The 20966-nt window shown below is 41.2% G+C and overlaps 1 protein-coding gene across 1 annotated transcript in view; it reads left to right on the forward strand.

Annotated features, from left to right (window-relative positions):
- LOC142348526 (uncharacterized) overlaps window positions 1–20966 on the forward strand; it is a 127293-nt gene that overhangs the window by 25521 nt on the left and 80806 nt on the right. The window contains exons 7-8 of the mRNA XM_075399899.1: window positions 8833–8973; window positions 9227–9334. Coding sequence (XP_075256014.1) covers window positions 8833–8973; window positions 9227–9334 — 249 coding nt within the window. The remainder of the gene's footprint in view (window positions 1–8832; window positions 8974–9226; window positions 9335–20966) is intronic.

Here is a 20966-nt window from a genome sequence, read left to right on the forward strand (position 1 = left end):
TGTTGCCTTCTAGGGTGTGACTTAAGTTTATTCCCGAGTTACGGCTAGATTGTTTCTTAACTTTTCCAGCTTTCATAGACTACAAAAGCGCTGCATATTACTTAACTTTTGCTGTAGTTTGTTTAATATTGTTGGTATGCTGAGCGGTTGTTTAGGATTGAATATTGCTAGGGTGTGACTTAAGTTTATTCTGGAGTTACGGCTAGTAAATTTCTTGCTCCTTTCATCCATTTAGCATACTACTGCTTTGCCGTAAATTAGTTCGTTATTTGTTTATATTAAGACCCATAATGACTTGTGCTAGTCTGTCTCTTGCAGTAGCGCATCTCCTCCTCCCTAGGGTGTGACTTAAGTTTGTTCTGGAGTTACGGCTAGTTTGTTTGGTTGAGTTTGCTGCTGGGGTCTGCTAGCATAGTGTTTCCCGACCTCCCTGTTCGCTGTTTAATCGTCTCCCGCCCGTTCCGTCCCGCCTTCCCGCTTCGTTGCGCGTTACTCGCCCAACGCCTCTGTTCTGTCCGTCTCGTTTCCCGTTTCTTCGTGCGTCGCTCATTCAGCGTTTCCGTCCCGTCCGTTGCGTTGCCCGTTTCCTACCCGAGTTCCGCCAGTTCCGTTCCCTGTTGCGTTGCGCGCCCTTTGCCCGTCCTTGCCGCCCCGTCCGCTTCGGTTCCCGTTTCGTCGTGCTTCGTCCACCCAGTCCTCTTTCCCCGGTTGCCTGTATTCCTGTTTAGTCTCACGTTGCTTTCAAGCACGTAAGACGCCCTCTCCACTTTGTTACTCACTTTCGCCGAGTAATTCATTACTCGGTAACTTCTTTTCTGCTCTTCGACGTCTTGATTATCAAGTCGTCGTCATTTGGGTTCGGTCTAACCCTCATTCCACGTGTTTGGTTGAAACTTACTCTACGTTGATAAATTAACCATTTCAAAATCATGGCCGAACAGCAAGAAAAATTGAAAAAACTCTTTAATGCAAGATCTAGTCTAGAATCTGACTTATGTAACTTCCATAAGGACATCACAGATGCCATGGATCGTCAAGACAGGAAGGTTAAAGTCGAACGCTTGGTTTCTAAGTTGAAGGATGTTTTCAGTAAACTAGTGCAGAAGAATGAAGAACTATTTGACTTAGCTACTAAAGCGGAGAACCCAGATTCAATTTACCCTGTCCTTGAGCAATGGTTGGATGATAAAACCAAGAACAATGATAAATTCTTGCTTGCGGCTAGAAGCTATATTGACTCACTTGCTGACCGAGACACCGTATGTGAGGGCGTTAATCCTCAAGGCCAATCTAAGAGAAGTTCACGCCGAACAACATCATCAATGTCTAGCCAGCGTAAGCATGAATTTCTCATGACAAAACTAAAAAGCGAAGATGCCGAGAAACAAGAACAAACTGCTATGCGCCTCGCTAAACAAAAACACGAAATTGCCATGAGAAAAAAGGAGCTTGAATTACTAATGGAACAGATGGCACTTCAGGAATTGGAGGAAGACCACCGCCAGCGTGTTGCAGCAGCTAAATTAGATGAGGCTGATTTAATGGATAATCATTCATTGTTTAGTCACCACTCAAGTGAACTGAATTTGCTAAAAGATAGGGGATCAGACAGAAGTCAGAAACTTGTTCAGGATTGGGTAAATTTGTTTCCAGCAGGTAATTCAAGTGAGTTAATCTTTTCTCGTCCTGGTTCAGCAACCGCCGACCCTCCTGTTAAAGATACTTCCCCTAGTAATCCTCCAGAAAACCCAAGTAATGTTGCCGATAACTTACATCATCTTGAAATGCTTTCTCAGTACACACGGCCAGGAGTTGCAATTTCTGTTGCCCAGCTGGAAGCTTTGTATCGGGAATATCTCCAGGCTCAACTGCAGCAATCACTCATTGATCAAAGGGCACATAGTCCCTCAGGCAGTGGTAAAGTGAAGCAAGTACCAGTCGACGTACAAAATGTCGCACTCCCACCACCTCAACCACCTATGCAACCTCCCCAGCCACCGACACCCGTTATGGCACCAACGAACTCCATTTTTGTACCTGATTTTTCAACAAACCCACAAGTAAATCAGTTCTTGGGTCCGAAAAACTCCAGTGTGCCTTGCCAATTACATATGTCAATACCTCATGTTCAACAACAACAGAATCTAACTCAAAGTAACATTCCACACCAAACACAAGTCCCTATTGCCCATTCCCCGCATAAGGTCCCTCCACCTCTAAACCCACTCGTGAACCCGCCTCCCGTGTTCCCATCTCAACATCTATTTATTCCTCAGCCTCCCGTGATTCCGTTGCCCCCTCCAGCGAGCACAGCAACATACTTATCCGTCCCCAACATTCCACAACAAAACATTGTCCATTCACCTAAAGCCCGCCTGTTACCTTGCCCTACCGCACCCAAACTTCCCCTTAACCGTAACCCCGATTTAAATTTGTGGCGTTTCCCTCAGAATATTCTCCCAAACGTAAACTAGGCAAAAAATAATGCAACCGTCTATAACAACGTTCAATCTAACCTACCCCCAAGCACAGCTAACCCCACCATCAGCCCTCCCATCTTGCAAATGGGTGCAAAACATAATCCAAATAGCAACTACGCAGCTAGCTGTAGCATCCCTGTTAACCCCTTTAGTACAACTACTAACATCGCGCCACCTTTCGTCACGCCGTTTATACATCCAACATACGGGTATACTGCTCCGATACCATTGTCTTGGGGTGGCCCACCGCATCCCACGCCTCCAGCGCCAGCATCTGAAAATGCAAGCTTGATTAAGGCATTCACTGACGCCTTATCTAGCAAGAGGAATGACCCACTACCCGAATGGAAGTTGTCGCAATACAGTGGGGATCCTCTACAGTGGCACGAAATGTATGGTCAATTTAAAAGCGCAATAGACTCTCAGTCCTTAACTGATGATGTAAAATTGACATACCTTAAGACCCTCGTAACAGGTAAAGCTAAAACAGCTATAGCTAAGTTCGCCTACTGCGGCGCAATGTACAAAGACGCACTGAGGACCTTAGAACGTAAATTTGGCCAACCACAGGCGGTTGTAAGTGCACACTTGGACAAACTCAACAGCTTTCCACCACTGAAGATGCACAATAGCGATAACATCATTAACTACTCGGGGTGTGTTTCAAGTCTTGTCGGGGTATTTAAATCGCTGTCATACGATTCGGATTTAAAGAGTGCTGCGCTTCTCAACACTGCCGTACAGAAGCTACCACCCAACATGAAGGAGTCATGGTCACTCGTCACGGTCAAAAAGCATTGGGTGAAACCTACTCTTCTTGATTTCAACGGTTGGTTAAAAGAGAAGGCCGAAGCGCACGATTTAATGAAGAATACCGCAACTAAAGCAAGGACTGAGGATACCAACAACTCAGTAACAAGATCAAAAGTTGATTCAAAGGCATTTGCTGCAAATACGCAACAGAAGAGTAATCCTAACCCGCAACAGAGATCTCCGTCAACATCTATCTCTAGTTGCATTGTATGCAAAGGCAGCCACCGGTTGTGGGAATGCCGTGTCTTTAAGGAAAAGACCCCCACGCAGAGAGCCAAGGTCGTGGCTGAGGCAAAGCTCTGTTTCTCTTGTTTGCGTGATAAACACATGTTTAGGCAATGCCCTAGTCCCCGTAAATGTGGGAAAGATGGTTGCAACAGCTCCCATAACACCTTACTTCATGGAGCTGAAAGGGTTTTCCCAGCTAAACCCTCAACAAACAACAACATCGATACTTCGAAGTCGAACGCAGGTACAAGTAGGCCATCTACGGGTCAACAGCAACCAAGCAAAACAACCACTTTGTCTTCCGCGACGGATGTTAAAGGCCTCCTTCAGGTCACGGAACTGAAACTTACTAATTCTTCTGGCACTAGTACTACGGCGTTGGTTTTATGCGATACCGCTTGCAGTAACTCTTGGGTGTCCAATAGTCTCGCAGCTAGACTCGGTTTGCAGGGTACCGCATTAAAACTGACCGTCAAGAGTATAAACACGGAAGAACTCATAGACACAAAGGTGGCTCAATTGACTGTGACACCTCATGAAGACCAAGACTTCGAAGCTTTCACTCTGCGTCCCTACCTGAGAGAAACATTAAACGTAGGTTCTGACATCATTGACGTCAAGTCCATGCAAGAAACTTACCCACATTTAGCAGTTCTAGATCCAGTAAAATATTGCTATGGAGAAATTGAGATGATACTTGGACAGGATGTCTACCATGCCATCCGCCCGTTAGAGTAATTTTCAGCCGACGAAAAGTGCTCACCGTTCGCTGTCCGCTTGCCCATAGGTTGGGTTTTAAGTGGCCCACTCCCGTCAAGTTCAAGTTTAGTCTCGGTGTGTTTCAAAGCCAATATTGAACAGGATTTTGAATTAGCTTGTCAGGTTAAATCTTGGTATGATATGGAATCGTACGGCGCGTTCAATCAAGTTGACCCACGATCCGCAGCGGATGCTCGAGCGCTGGAAATACTTGAAATAACAACCTTCCATAACGGCCAAAGATACGATATCGGTATGTTATGGGCTGATGACAACACCCAGCTCCCGAATAACTACCTTTCGTCACTGGTACAGCTCAGGTCTCTCGAAAAGCGGCTATTGAGAGATACATCATTGAAAGAAACTTATGCTAATACCATCCGTGAAGACTTGGAAAAAGGTTACATGATTACAGTCCCTGATGCTCACAAGGTAGAGCAACGGTCGGATAGAGAGTGGTACCTACCACACCATCTCCTAATCAATCCGAACAAACCGGGAAAAGTGCGTAGGGTATTAAATGGTGCAGCAAAGTTCCACGGTACTTCTTTGAATAAATCGTTGCTCACTGGCCCCGACCTGCTCCAAAACCTACTCCACGTACTACTTAGGTTCCGTCAACATCAGTTTGCCGTGTCCACAGATATCGAGGGTATGTTCCTCCAAGTGGGTGTCCCCGATTGGGACCAGCCATCACTGCGTTTTTTGTGGCGGGAGGACCCCACAACAAATGCTGTAGTGTATCAATACACGCGCCATATATTCGGGGCTAAAAACTCGCCCACATGCGCTTACTATGCACTGCAACGCACGGCCCGAGACAATGTTATTCAGTACCCGGAAGCAACCGAAGCCGTCCTAGAAAACTTCTACATTGACGATTACTTGGATTCGGTGGAGTCACCTGAGAGGGCTCTCAAAAGATCGAAGGAGTTGGTGCAACTTCTCCATCTAGGTGGGTTCAAGCTTACTAAATTTGTAAACAATGTACCAAATCTGGCTGATCGAATTGATGGGTCACCTCAGTCCACCGAAGCAAAAGTAATTGCCTCATCTAAGGAGGAATCTTCGCACGTGCTTGGGTTGAAATGGAATCACAACAATGATACTCTAGTTGTGAGTCGGGGTACCTCCAGTACAGTAACTAAGTCTTTAACACAACGCTTGGTATTGAGCCTAGTGTCTAAGGTGTTTGATCCCATCGGCCTAGTAGCACCATTTACTGTTGGTGCCCGATTGTTGCTAAAGGACATCTGGCGTGTCAGCGGGCAACACTGGGATGAAGAATTACCAAAAGACACTGTTAAAAGGTTCCTCGAATGGAGTGTAGAACTACCCAAGCTTGCAGAAATCACTATACCGAGGAGCTACTTTTCGGGAAACTTTAAACACCTGGAACTACACATGTTTGGCGATAGTTCCCAAGAAGTCTTCAGCGCTGTTGCATTTCTCCGAGCTCAAGTAAACACTTCTAGTGGGCCAAAAACAGAGCTTGCATTTGTCCTGGGTAAAGCTCGTGTAGCACCTATGAAGGTGATGACAATTCCAAAGCTAGAGCTGCAAGCTGCTTTACTGTCCGCTCGGTTGAAACAAGACATCTGTCGAGCCCTTACTGTGCATGTCAACAAAGTTTATATGTGGACCGACAGCACTACTGTCTTGCAGTGGCTCAACTCCACAAGCAAGCAGCCAATATTTGTTGCAAACCGCGTATGCGAGATTTTAGAACACAATAGCGTTGACGAATGGAACCACGTTGCCTCAAGCGATAATCCAGCAGATGCCGGTACTCGTGGTATGTCTGCTGGGGTTTTGCAATCAAGTAGCTGGGTGAGGGGTCCAGATTTCTTAAGAACCAAGGAATTCCCGTTCGAACCAAGCATCGAAGTAGTTAAAAACGTCAAACTTGGTATAGTAACTAAGGAAACTGACGAAACCAATACATCATTGGCCGCATCCGTAACCAAGTCAACTAAAGAACCACCCCCGCAACTAATTCCCTTCGATAAGTACAGTTCTTATCAGAAGTTGCTACGGATAACAGCGTACGCACTCCGCTTGTTACCTTCTCACGAAGGTAACCGCAATGCCGATGGTAGCATCACAGACCCCACGGAGCTTGACGAAGCCGAGCGTCATCTCCAGTATCTTGTCCAAGGGGAGTCATTTAATGCGGAGAGAAAAGATCTCCTCGAAAACAAACCCGTTAGACGGAGTAGCCGTATTGCCCCGTTTTCACCATTTATTGGGCCAAATCGTCTAATCCGATCGGCCGGCTGCATCAAACGGTTGGTCGAAGTTGACTTTGATGTAAAACATCCTATCGTTCTTGACGCACGCCATGCATTTGTGAAGTTGTTCCTCCGACACACCCACCTTAAACATCATCATCAAGGTATTGACTACCTGAGGGCTAAAATGCAAGAACGTTATACCATCCTTAAGTTACGATCCTCACTGCGTTCAATTAAATCCAACTGCGTCACGTGCAGATTGTTCCCCACTATTCAACCCATTATGGCTGACCTCCCAGTAGAAAGACTCGCATACCAGTCTCCTCCCTTCACGAACACCGGGGTCGACTACTTCGGCCCGTTTTATGTTACTGTACGTAGGACTACCGAGAAGAGGTGGGGTTTCCTCTTCACATGCTTAACTACTCGTGCCGTTCATGCCGAAATTGTTCCTTCCATGGACGCCAGTTCGCCAGTTCGTGTGTAATGGGAGTGGAGCGTTTTGTTTCCCGTCGAGGTACACCTGCCATCATTTAGTCAGACAATGGCACTAACTTTGTTGGCGCGAAAAAAGAACTACGCGAGAATATCGAGAAATGGAATACCATCAACATCGCCGTCGAACTTGCCCACAAAGGCATTCAGTGGAGGTTCAATCCGCCCAGTGCGCCACACCAAGGTGGCATCTGGGAGAGGCTAGTACGTAGTTTCAAGCGCGTACTTTACACAATCCTTGGAACACGTCGCCTCACAGATGAGATTTTAAATACCACTTTTTGTCTGGTCGAACATGCACTTAATTCACGTCCGCTAACGCCCGTAAGCGCCGACCCGTCCGACCTAGGCGCCTTAACACCTAATCACTTTCTCCTCGGTAACCAAGCACGTAGTCTCCCGTCCATCATTGGCGTAGATGAGTTTGATCACCGTAAACGTTACGCCCGCGCGCAGTCTTACGCTAACGCTATTTGGTCTCGTTGGATCAAAGAATACGTACCGGCGCTGAACCGATGTTCCAAGTGGCAGACGCCTGCCGAGCTTGACCTAAAGACCGGTGATTTGGTATGGGTAGTTGAAGAGACCAACCCAAGGGGTTACTACCCCACTGCTCGGACCACTGAACTTCGTTACGGTTCCGACAGCGTCGCACGCTCCGCCGTATTTCGCACGTCCTCCGGATCGCTCGTTCGCACGCTTGTAAAAATAGTACCAATTCTCCCAGCATCTTCTTCTGGGCCGGAGGATGTTAGTAACTAAATAAATCTAAGCGAGAATATTAACCAATCAGAATCGAGTATTTAAATTACGTATAGAATTGCGTCTAATATACATAAAAAGTTCCGGAAAAGTTCGTATAACCTAATTTTAAGTAAATAATACCATGATTTGTATCGAATAAGGCGGTTTTAGGCTTAATATTTTTAGGTTCTCTAGACGATTGTTGATCGATTATGAACTGATTCTGACGTCAATGACATCAGACAAAAACCAGTAAAAGAGCATCAAAAAATCCTTGCCGTCTAAACTCTCACTTGTTGCTGTGTTCGCCAATACTTATACGTTGCTATGTACGAACGATACTTAATACGTTATAGTCTTAATGCGTTGTTATTATTGATTGCTCGCTATACGTTGCTTCATGATGATTTATAGTCGATTTTGATCGTTTGCTACATAGTACGAAAAGATTGAATTGAAACTCTAAAACGGTAGACTGTTTTACTTCTCAGCTACATTGCTAGTTGTAAAGACGGGTAGCTGTTTCCTTAAACTTGCGTTTAGTATTTCTTTAATTAATTACAAGTTAAGTTCTCTTTCCTTTTGGTTCAAGACTCTATTCGAGGGAGAAAATGGACAACTGAAAAAAAGTTGTCACTGGTGTTCACGGTTGCTCAAAAATAGGCATCTGGGACAAATGTGAGCGATGTTTCTAACTTTGAGGCAGATCTGAACTAGTTTTGCTAGCTGTCTTTTCACTGTTGTCCACCCAGTCTTATAAACTCTAATCTTAAGGCATGGTCATATATGACAGAGAAATTTTTGAGTAGAATTACTTGAAGAGAAAATGTGTTTGCTCCATAATGCTGGTCTTATTGAACAGATTTTGAAGCACAAATCTTCGATTTCTTGCACGTTAGTTTCAAGACAATTTAAAAAAATTTTCTCATAGGACTTGTTAGCCGGTCGGTTTTTACAACATTTTGACAGAATCTTGAAATTGTGGTTTGATAATAGTGCAATATATTGTTTCAACTTCAGCAGTATTCGAAAACATCTTGATAAGGGAATCAAATGTTGTTTTCTGTTTCTTTTACTAGCCGATGCGCTCACTAAGCCTATCGTCAACTCAGACGGAAGTGCCCCAACTGGTACTGCTACTGGCACAACTGGAACTGGTGTCGGTGGCGGTCAAATGACGTCTGCTACTGGTTCTGGAGCCACGGGATCAACTAATCAAGGTTTGCTTACTTCAATGTCAACATCAGTTAATATGAATATGTAAAAATGGATTTTTTGCGCCCCCCCCCCTTTCTCCAGTAAGTTATGCACCCCGCAGTTAAAGAGCACGTGACACTACATGGCAAATCATTATTTAAAAAAATATTGCATGTCGGAGGGTGCAAATAATATGCGCACCCACTAATCGGGGGGGGGGCACATACAGAAATGATCAGAAAAAATTAGGAATTATACTTACTTGAATCCTCTTAGGTGAAAACGGAAACAACCGACAACATCCCTCTATTACGAAGCTGTCTCTCACCAGTTCCAGACTATCAGCCCATAAGACGCCCTTTTCTGGGATGGAACAAGACGACGGTAAGTAAACTGCACAACAAAACAACACTTTCTGCAACTACTCACGTATTAAATAATGAGCTGGTAGTCTCATTTTAATTGCAAAATCACGTGACTTTTTATTTTTACGACTCGAAGAGGAGGATTGGTATTACATAGGGTTTTGTTAAGCTGCAGCAAGTTTGTTCATGACTTGAACTTTGACCTTTTCTTTTAAAACATTCATCTCTTTTTGAACTTCGATTTTTTCTGTTTTCAAACATTGAACTTAAACAGTGACTTATTTGGTAGTATATAGTAGATGAGAAATGCTCGTAACGCGCAGAGCGAACAGGTCATTTTCTGGTTGGGTTGAAACGTCAGAATTTTTGATCCCATATCAGTCCCTACTGCCTATTTAAACTACAAACCAACCACCTACCTATCAAACTCCCGCCCTTACCTACCCCTTATACCAATTCCCAATGCCTACCCCGTACCTACCAAACCCGTGTCTGAGTCATTTCTGGTATTCTACCGGCTATGTTGATTTTCTTACTCTTTTCTCTTTTCAGACAACCCAAAGATGTAAAAGTGTAATCAAAGTTGACACGTTTCTCTTGAAACAATTAAAAAGTAATATGTCATGTATGTGTGCAATGGTGATCTTGACAAATAGTTGGGTTGAATAAAGTGGTCAATAATTTGGTTCGGTTCTTTTCCATAATAGCCCTTTAGCTTCTTGGGCATGTAAAGCCCTCCATTACCCTTAACGGGGGCTATAATTTTGTGGGAAGCAGCCATTATGAGGAAGACTCATCGGTTCATCAAACACATGAAAAACTATTAACCAATTTCTTATTATGACATCTAATTTCTCACAAAGGGTTAGTTTTATAATAAATATATTTGCGAACAACTCGTTCACTTTAGTCGGTGTTGCTTCCGGAGAAAACTAACTTTAATTTCAAACGGAATTTCGTTCACCAGCGTGCACATCAAAAAGGTCCGAAAACTAGTGCTGAACGTTTTTCAAATTGGTAGGGCCAAGAAAGACCTCAGATGATTTTTATAGCCTCCATGAGTAAAAGTTAAGAGCAAAACGAAACAATTTAGATGTATTAACAGTATAAAGGACGTACTGCTGTTTTTTGTCGGAAACTTTATTCACATATTTGAACTCCATTATTTTTTAAGAAGAATTAGAAATGGGTTCTAATAGAATAAATCACAAATTAAAAAGGAAGCTTCGGAAAAACTTGTTCTTGAAGATTAATGACTGTCGTTTCACCAGTTCATGTTATCTTTGTCTGCTGTTGCGGAAAACTTGTCATGAAAACTTAAACAATAAACAAGCTTTACACCAATTGGAGATTTTATTGAATAACAAATACTATTAACTGGCGTTTCTGATTTAAATAAAGGAAATTAACTTTGAAAAGGGGGAAAATGATGAAAAGTGTTTCATAAGACTATAAGTTTTATTAGAAAATTGAACTTTCAGCATTTGAAAATCGGTGTGAGTGATTTAGAAACATTTTTGCGACAACTACAAAAGAACATATGACAGCTTCAACTTAAAAATTTATCAGAGTAAATGAGCTGTACGTAATGAGACTTAGGTCAGGTCATCAGAAACAATTTTTTTAAGGGTAAGCAACATATCCGGCAAAAATAACGTGTTTTTGTTAGATCCAACAGAAAAAACATTTTTGTGAGCAAACAGTAAATTCCATTAATAAGTCATTGTTTGAAGCAGTGTTTAAGGCCTCGTTTGACGACTGTCAATTGTTTGAAACTCATAAGAACAGTTCACGGAACAGTTTAACCACGTAGAAGAGTTAAAATTGTATAATTTTTGCATCACAAAGCACATGAACACCCCCTTGAAAATTTGGTTATATTATTCTGCCAGCCTTAAAAACAAATAACTTTGGGTATGGAAATGAAATTTTGAAGCATGTCAACAAATTAATTGAATTCTGACGTGTTTTCCAAATTATATCTGATAGTGCTTATCTTCTGATAACATATTGGATCGGCTCAGAGCGTTAAAATATTTCGAACTTTTTATTTTTCAAGCTTTTTTTGGGCGTTCTTTCTTACATTATTTTATTTTTTGCCTACCTCTAGTTTTTTATTAGATCTCCAGCAATGTTGTCTTTAAGGTCAACTTTGTTTTTTCTTGATCTCTTTCAACTCTAATCGAAATCACTGGTACTCAACACATTGATCTTGAAAGTATCTTCTATTTAAATGCTATTATTTGGTATTGTTCTCTTCAATTGTGACGCCATGTCTGTCTGTTTGGATTGTAAAATTTAATTGTTCTGCTGCATAACTTAACGAAACTCAATTTTTTCATCTCTGAATTGTTTTCTTTTCAAAATTTGCCCTGTTGTTTATCACTCAATTTTCCAATCAATTTGCTTGATAATGTGATGAACAGGTAGCTATCATTAGTCGTTAAAATGCAATAGAGATTTATAGATGGCCAATGATATCCTTTTGTTGTTTTGATTTGTGTGTGTGTGTGTGTGGTGTTGATTTTGATTCAAAAAAATAATAAATATAACAAAATTTACATGAAAAAGTCATCCTTGGAAATTTTCTTGCCCAAAAATGTCTTTTTTTTTACTTTTGTTCAAAATTTTTTTCCGTGTTCTTTATAAATAGGTCCTAAAACCAAGCTCGCAAAATTATATGATGTTCTAATTACCTAGAGATAAATTATATCTAGTTTTTTTAGATGTTTTTATTGGCAATGATAACTTTTTACAATAAAACTTAATAATCTTTGCAGACTTTTTCAATTTTCCTTTGAAGATTTGTGCTCGAGTTATTAATTCCATGTGAAATTTTAACTGCTAAAATTTTGTGCCCTCAGCTTTCAGAGCTTCGGAACGTTTTGTTAACATTAACTTTGTTTTGAATTATCAGACATTTTTGTGCTCGACATAATATAATTATTTCCAGATCTTTTTCGAATTTATCTGTTTTTTTATGTCATTTCTGTCTTTAATGTTCAAATTGTCAATCGAAACGTCTTCTTTTGAATTTGCAGCAAATTACAAGTTTCCTGAGTCGATTTCTGTATTAGCTTTTTAAATACAAATGCAATCAGAACTTCTAGCAAATTTGAAATATTGTTTGCTACTCTCAAATTTTTTCGACAATTTTTTTGGTTGTTTTACTTGCCTTCACTGATCTCTAAACGCATATAAAGTCAAAATTTATCGGAGTTTTGACATTTCTTTTCTTGCATTTACTTATTATTTTGGTTCCTTTTACGTTTTAATTTTGTTCCCAAATAAAAGATGAAAAGTGTTGAATTTCGTACTTTGCTTAGTCTGACTAGCTGGGGACCGACTAGCGCTCAAAACTCTTACAAATTGAAAGTGGTGTTTTGATGGCTCTCAGACTTCTATTGGAGGGCTATTTGTCCCCACTCTGCTCTTTTCGGCTGTAAGGAACTGTAGTTGCAATAATCAATTGATTCGAATAATCAAATAACATTAAACGAACGAACAAGAAATGTAAAATGTCACAAAATCAAATCAAAAATCAACTAGCGTTTTATTATAAAAGATGGTTCACAACTTCAACTTTGTAACCAAATTCACCACTAAAGAGCTTAAATTCTCTCTGTTCTACAAGCTCTCTATTAAGCCGCTTGATCTAACTGCCGTTCTCCGGTGTTTTCCTGTGTTCTGATTACCGATCGCTCAAAGCGGTGTTCTGAATTTATCAAGTCAGTTCAACTCTCTCAACAATGTTTTTGTTATCACAACTTCTCTACAGGTCATTTCATAAGCTACAGCTGTTTTATGGTACTGTTTTGCTAATGTTGTTGTTATCAAGCAATAACGTAAAAGAGTGATCAAAACAAAAGAATCTGTTCACTTCGCATTATGGACCATATTATTTATGCCTCTCTGACGTAACTTTTTTACTGACTTCAAAAGAACAATTGAATGACCTAAACGCCCTCTTTCTATATTAATGACTTCTATTGAAGCTATTCAAATTAAAACAAGCACAATATCAGATTTACGAAGCTACCAATTAATCAGTCGGTCAAACTTTGAACTGAAGAATTCAAGCCCTATTTCGATGTTTTAAAGCCCCCCAACGGTATCTGTAAAACGAATTCGTCAAAAGTGACAACAATGGAATTTGCCCAAAGTTTTTACTTACTCCCTACCAATTTTCATCACATTGAGGAAAATACCGGATATCATCTAAAATTTTTATAAATTTGGTCCCCCTCAGAAAATCAATATTGCACCCACTGAACTTCTAATTCACCTTTTTTTGTTCCCTAGAAGCCTGGCTTGTCAAGTGACTTTGAATTGCAAGCTAACAACCTTGATAACAATCCTATGGTAACCTATTTTCGAAATTCAAGTTGTATCCATTTTTATGGCGACAGTTTTATGAGAAAAGAAGGATTTACCAAATTCTACACTCCTTCTTTCTAGACTATTATTCTTCCAAATATTTCCTTAAATTGGCATCTGACCTAGCTCGTAACCAACCTTAATCTCAAAATTATTCTGCTTGTCTTGTTTACATATCTAGTCTCCTTTATCAGTAAGTTTTGCTTCCTGCATACCTTCTTTTTTCTTTACTAGTTCCACAACACATCACAACAGACTTATTCACCTAAGCTAGGCCTAGTAGTTCAATTTGTGAACCATCGCTCTCTACAAAAGAGCATCAATAGTACATCAACGTTTTACTCTAGAATATTTATCAAATTTAGAGCAATGAATTCAAATGAAAAAATATGGCAAAAACTACTCGAAGGATTACGCAATGTAAAAATTTGATTCTGTTTATAGATAAATCACACCTAACAACTAAAAGATTAAATTAAAAACAAGAAAAAGCTATCGTGATGAAGATTATCAAACGGTTTGTACGTTCTCAAACTTTCTCTTCTTTCTATGTTTTAAGGGATGTCCTCCCATCTCATCACTGGACCGCCACCTCATTTCTGGTGGTCTCCTCCTCCAAAGCCATCTCTTCATCAGAATCAGCCTGCTCCATCTGTACTTCAGCTTCTGAATTGTCTGAAGCCACTTTGTCCCTTGTGACATCGAGTCTCGACAACCGTTGAAACACAATCCTCTCTGACAGAACTCCTCCCTTCTGCTCTGGACACAGCCCATCAATCCCAACAACGCATAACGCAATTCGACTACTGACTTAGACTCTCTCCTCCTTTTGTTGTGGACTACATCTCTTGTGCTATCGACTGGTGGGAACCATACAATTGGCATTCCACGGACTTCCTCGCTTTTGCTTCCAAAGTCGTTTGAAGACCCCAAAGAAAAGAAATTACATTCCTTTCAAGGACCCTGGCCCTGATTAACACACTTAAACGCCACTCCCATTCGAAACCACAGGTCATCGGAGTCTCATTCAGTCACCCACAAATTGCTCTGCCTTATATCTCCTTCATTAATTCTCTGCAATACCTCTTCCCCGTCGACTCCTATATTCTATTGGGGGTCAGCATATCTGTCCTCCACTCTATCTGAGGTCATGCCATTATTAGTTTTCGATTGTTCCAAGGAAAATCCAGCTTCACTGTCAAGAGTAGACCGAAAGTCCAACTCTTGGGTTGTGATCACGCATAACACACCGGTTGTCATGTCTGGTTGCGCCTCATCTACATCTGCATTGTCGATCGATTCGTCAGTACTGGAGAGTTCTTTGCCTCTGCCTAGTTCAACACGCTTTCTGCTTGTTTCATTCAACTCCCCAGACTTCCTCAAGTACCTATTTGTACACCTTCCACCAACACTCACACTTCGCCGTTTACTGAACTTCAAACATATTTCTCTTCCTCAGGACATGTTTAGCAGAGGAGTTTTCTTGATCGCTGCAACTACCCCATGACCCACTTCGAGCCTCAAGTTCAACCGAAGGCTCTGATTTCTACCTCCCAAACTGCTTGATTGTTTGAGCCCACATTCACATCCCTGCAAAATTCCACTACGCGGAGGAACGTTTGATAAATCCATCGCACTCTCTGGAACTAATCGACATTTTTCAGACCTTGAAACGTAATTCATAAACACTTGCTTGAGCTTCTTCAAACCTGGTTATTGTCTCAACTTGTTTGTCTCTACCAAAGAACATCCTAAAATCTGGTCCTGCTGATTCCGGTTATTCGCTTTTACTGCTAAGATTTGTGACTCATTGGTTCTTTCCAACTTCCAAAAACTTTTCATGGTACAAAAAATTAGAACAAGCAAGAACTCTAACCAACTAAAAACGTTTTAAATCGATGTTCTGAAAATCGACAGCTGATCTGAAGGCTCCACCCGCCTTCGCCTATCCATGACAACACTGCTTTCTCCTTCTCTAAAATGAACTTGACTAATAGTCTCTACTAATTCGTTATAGCTATGAAAATTGCTCGCCAACCTAACGACCGAAGCGGATACTGCGTCATCCTGTGGGAAATCTGATGTAGCTTCCCAGATCACAATGATAACACAAGGTCTGCCTAAAACTTGGACTTTTCCCTTTAAATCAACTGCTTCAACCTCGTATAAAGCTGTAGTCCTCTCCTTGCTTGAAACAAAAGATGAAGTTTGCCCAACTTCCAATATTTTCTTGATGGCTGTTGCCGTATGGAACGTTCTCATTTGAAACTTTCTCATTCTCGCCATCACTAGCAAATGAGGTCATTTCTGTAATTGTTTATTGATCCTCTGCGTAAGTTCGTCTGCCGATATGCAGTGACCCAGCTTGCAAGTCCAATCAGTTTTCTCTTTTGTTGGTTTTGGTACCGTGAAAACCTCAGCTCTTTCCCAGGACACAACACCTTCAGGAATTCTCGACATCACTTCGAATTGTTCTTCTCCCTTTATTGAAGTGCAATTCTCAAACACCTTTTCCCAGTCCGCAGTTGACGTGCCTGTTCCGTCCAAAATAAATACTCTTGCTGTATATCCGAGAAGACATGCATCAAAACCCCCCGTAAAGAATTGAGATCTATCTGGATCTTCTTCACCCCGGAATATGTGTAGTGTGCCTCTGCTATGTTCCAAATGAACAACTGCCCATGTACTAATTTCCTCCAACTCAAATTCCCGAATTTTTGGCTGCAACAGGTGATTCATAACTGCACACAGATTTGAATAAATGCACTGCAGTAAATTCAAATGAAAAAATATGGCAAAAACTACTCGATGGATTACGCAATATAAAAACTTGATTCTGTTTATAGATACATCACATGTAACAACTAACAAAGAGGCAACTCAATACCACTTTCTCTTACGTCTTATCTACACAATAACTGATTAGTTGAACCATTAGTTTGGGTAACAATATCAACCAATTATTTGCCTCAAACAAACTTAACAACATTAACCAATAATTCTGACTAACTTTAAAACTTAAACGACCAATGATTAGACACAAAAGCTAATTTGAAACACAAGATTAAATTAAAAACAAGAGAAAGCTATTGTGATGAACATTATAAAACGGTCTGTACGTTTTCAAACTTTCTCTTCCGTCAATGTTTTAAGGGATGTCCTCCCATCTCCTCACTGGACCGCCACCTCACTTCTGGTGGTCTCCTCCTCCAACGCATTCTCCTCATCAGATTCAGCCTGCTCCATCTCTACATCAGCTTCTGAATTGTCTGAAGCCACATTTTCCCTTGTGACATCGGGTCTCGACAACCGTTGAAAAACAATTCTCTCTGACAGAACTTCTGCCTTCTGCTGTGGACACAGCTCATCAATCCCAACAACGCGTAATACAATTCGACTACTGACTTAGACTCTCTCCTTCTTTTGTTGTGGACTACATCTCTTGTGCTATGGACTGGTGGGAACCATAGAGTTGGCATTGGACTTCCTCGCTTTTGCTTCCAAAGTCGTTTGAAGAACCCAAAGAAAAGAAGTAATATTCCTTTCGAGGACCTTGGCCCTGATTAACAAACTTAAACGCCACTCCCATTCAAAACCACAGGTCATCGGAGTCTCTTTCAGTCACCCACACATTGCCCTGCCTTATATCTTCTTCATTAATCCTCTCCTTTCCACTCTATCTGAGGTGCTGCCATTATTAGTTTTTGATTGTTCCAAGGAAACTCCAGCTTCACTGTCAAGAGTAGACCAAAAGTCCAACTTTTGGGTTGTGATCACACATAACACACCGGTTGTCATGCCCGGTTGCGCCTCCTCTACATCTGCATTTTCGATCGGTTCATCAGTACTGGAGAGTTCCTTGCCTCTGCCTAGTTCAACACGCTTTCTGCTTGTTTCATTCAACTCCTCAAACTTCCTCAAGTACCTCTTTGTACACCTTCCATTAAAACTCACACTTCGTCGTTTACTGAACTCCAAACATAATTTTCTTCCTGAGGACATGTTTAGCAGAGGAGTTTTCTTGATCGCTACAACTACCCCATCACCCACTTCATGCCTCAAGCTCAATCAAAGCCTCTGATTTTTACCTCCCAAACTGCAGGATTGTTTGAGCCCACAATCACATCCCTGCATACTTCCACTACGCGGAGGGACGTTTGATAAATCACTCGCGCTCTCTAGGACTAATGGACATTTTTCAAACCTTGAAACGTAATTTATAAACACTTTCTTGAGCTTCTTCAAACCTTTTTTTTGTCTCAACTTGTTTGTTTCTACCAGGGAACATCCCAAAATCTGGTCCTGCTGATTCCAGTTATTCGGTTTTACTGCTAAGGTTCGTGACTCATTGGTTTTTTCCAACTTCCAAAAACTTTTTATGGTACACAAAATTAGAACAATCAAGAACTCTAACCAACTCAAAACGTTTCCAATCGATGTTCTGAAAACCGAGAGCTGATCTGAAGGCTCGACACGCCTTCGCCTATCCATGACATCACTGCTTTCTCCTTCTCCAAAATGAACTTGACTAATAGTCTCTACTAATTCGTTATAGCTATTAAAATTGCTCGCCAACCTAACGACCGAAGCGAATCCTACATCACCCTGTGGGAAATCTGATGTAGCTTCCCAGAACACAATGGTAACACAAGGTCTGCCTAAAACTTGGAATTTTCTCTTTAAATCAACTGCTTCGACCTCTTATAAAGCGGTAGTCCTCTCCTCGCTTGAAACAGATAATGAAGCTTGCACAACTTCCAATGTTTCCCTGATGGCTGGTGCCGTATGAAACGTTCTGATTTGAAACGTTCTCATTCTCGCCATCACTAGCAATTGAGGTCGTTTCTGTAATTCTTTATTGGTCCTCTGCGTAAGTCCGTCTGCCGGTATGCACTGACCCAGCTTGCAATTCCAATCAGTTTTCTCTTTTGTTGGTTTTGGTACCGGGAAAAACTCAGCTCTTTCCCATTACACAACACCTTCAGAATTTCTTGACATCACTTCGAATTGTTCTTCTTCTTTAATTGAAGTGCAATTGTCAAACAACTTTTCCCAGTCCGCAATTGACGTGCCTGTTCCACCCAAAATAAAAACTCCTGCTGTATATCCGAAAAGACATGCTTCAAAACCCCCCGCAAAGAATTGAGATCTATCTGGACCCTCTTCACCCCGGAATATGTGGAATGTGCCTCTGCTACGTTCGAAATGAACAACTTCCCAAGTACTAATTTCCTCCAACTAAAATTACCGAACTTTTGGATGCACCAGGGGATTAATAACTGCACGTAGATTTGAACGTTTCCCTTTTAAGTCACCCGGATTATAACTCCAATTGACCTGTCTAAAAATTTCTCCAATCTTATTTGTTTGTGAGTCTATGCATTGCCAGGATCCAGAACTAACGCTTGCGGGACCAACAGAACCATTATTTTTCCTTTTGACATTATTTTTGTTCCGAAAAGAATCCGTTACATCTCTGCTAGATACACAACCGCTTTTCTAAACTATTCATGGGACTTCTTTAATTACATTGCCAATCTCTTCATCCCAAATAGCACTGAGTTTGTCCTGAGTCAGACATTCCGCAAAACTTCATTGATTGGATTCTATCTCTCTCATGTCAACTTCAATACCGCCCAAAGGAGACAAAAAATCAGGTGCCAAGAGAGGTACATCCTTAACGCTTGTCTCTTGAGTACATCCAAAGAACTCTTGAGGAAGCTCAGTTTCCTCATCCTCGCTCTCTTCATAGTCCGAATAACTCATGAATAGACAGTCATCTCATCCATCGTTTGCCGATGAACGGTCTGTATAGTACTCGAATACCTCAAGTGTGACTATTTTCTCCAACTGAGACAAGAAGTTTTCCCCTACTCTCCTCCTGTTTTCTTCTTTGTTCCTTGTTCTCTATATAACGGCCCCAAATTTCTTCTTCTTCCTTTTCTTTCAGTTCGTGACTGCAGCTCTCTGTCCCCCAATTCTTTTTCTTCAACAAAATTTTTGCATTGTTCAACTCCATTAAAAACATTTCTTCTCCTCGATACGCTTCTTCAAAACTTTTAAACGACTCTTTTATGAATTCTGTAGAAGCAATGTTTATCTCAAGTCACTCACTAGCGATCACAATTATTTCTTGTCCGGTTCTTTGATCGTAAAGATACTTAATGCCTACTTGCTCTTCCCTGTTTACTTTCCCAACATACTCAGGCCCAATTGCTCTGCTTGCTGCTCACTCAATTGTAGCAAATCTATCACCTTCTGGAAAATCCGCATTGCTTCATCTTCGTTACTGCATCTTGTTTTCACTAATTCCGAACCAACCTCACTAAGCTCAATATTTTCGTCTGAGTTCTCACTTAAGAAGTCTTTTATCCTGCCTTCTGCTCAACCATTCTTCTTTTCCACTTTCTCTTCCATTACATTTTCCCCCTACTTCTAATATTGTGCGTACGATCACAGTTTTCTTCCCTACTTATAGATAGCCTCTTCTCAATTATGTCAATTATGTCAAAGTATTGTCATAACGTCATTACCACTTCGGAAACCTTTCCGACGGAAAATACTCTACAAACGGGGACGCACTCCAATACTTGTTTACAAAGTAATTCAGTTTCTCTTTTTTCCCTCTTCTTACTCGATGTGTTCCTCAACCCTAACTCTTTCTACTCTGTCTAACAGTCTTCTCTGTCTGAGAAGATCCCTTAACTTCTCTTTTCTGCTAATCCCAGTTCCTCCTCTCTTATCAGTAACTACTGTTCCTCTAACCTGACTAATCTGCTTTGAAAAACTACACTAAAGTCCTGATGCTGTTGAACTATCACTGGCCTACTTTGCAAACTTCTCTTTGCTCACTGATTCAGAATCAAACTCTCTAACCTGTGCTCCTCCAGTTTGAAAAAAAAATTAAACCTGTGGAAAATCTCTCTCTCTCTCTCTCCACTCTACTCTACTCTATACTCGCAAACCTCACTCACAACTGTCACCTGCCATATATAAGCTCACCAAAGTCTTGTTTCAAGCACTCGATACTCTGAACTGGCGTTTTTTCCTCAAGAACAACCAATTAATAACAAGGACAGTTTTGAATAATTTGCTCTAACTTAGCTTCTCTCTCTTTAGACCACCTCTAACTCACTACTCGCAACTTTCTTTCTGTACTTTGCCTCACAAATCTCTTGATCTCGGTCAAGGCCCTATAACAACTATCGCTAAAAAAGCCGATACTCTACACAATTTTCTGCACAGACCCCGCCTCACGCAACTTACGCTCTTGA

Source organism: Convolutriloba macropyga, chromosome 10 (assembly GCF_964194025.1).
Source record: "Convolutriloba macropyga chromosome 10, txConMacr16.3, whole genome shotgun sequence".
In the NCBI taxonomy this organism is placed as follows: domain Eukaryota; kingdom Metazoa; phylum Xenacoelomorpha; order Acoela; family Convolutidae; genus Convolutriloba; species Convolutriloba macropyga.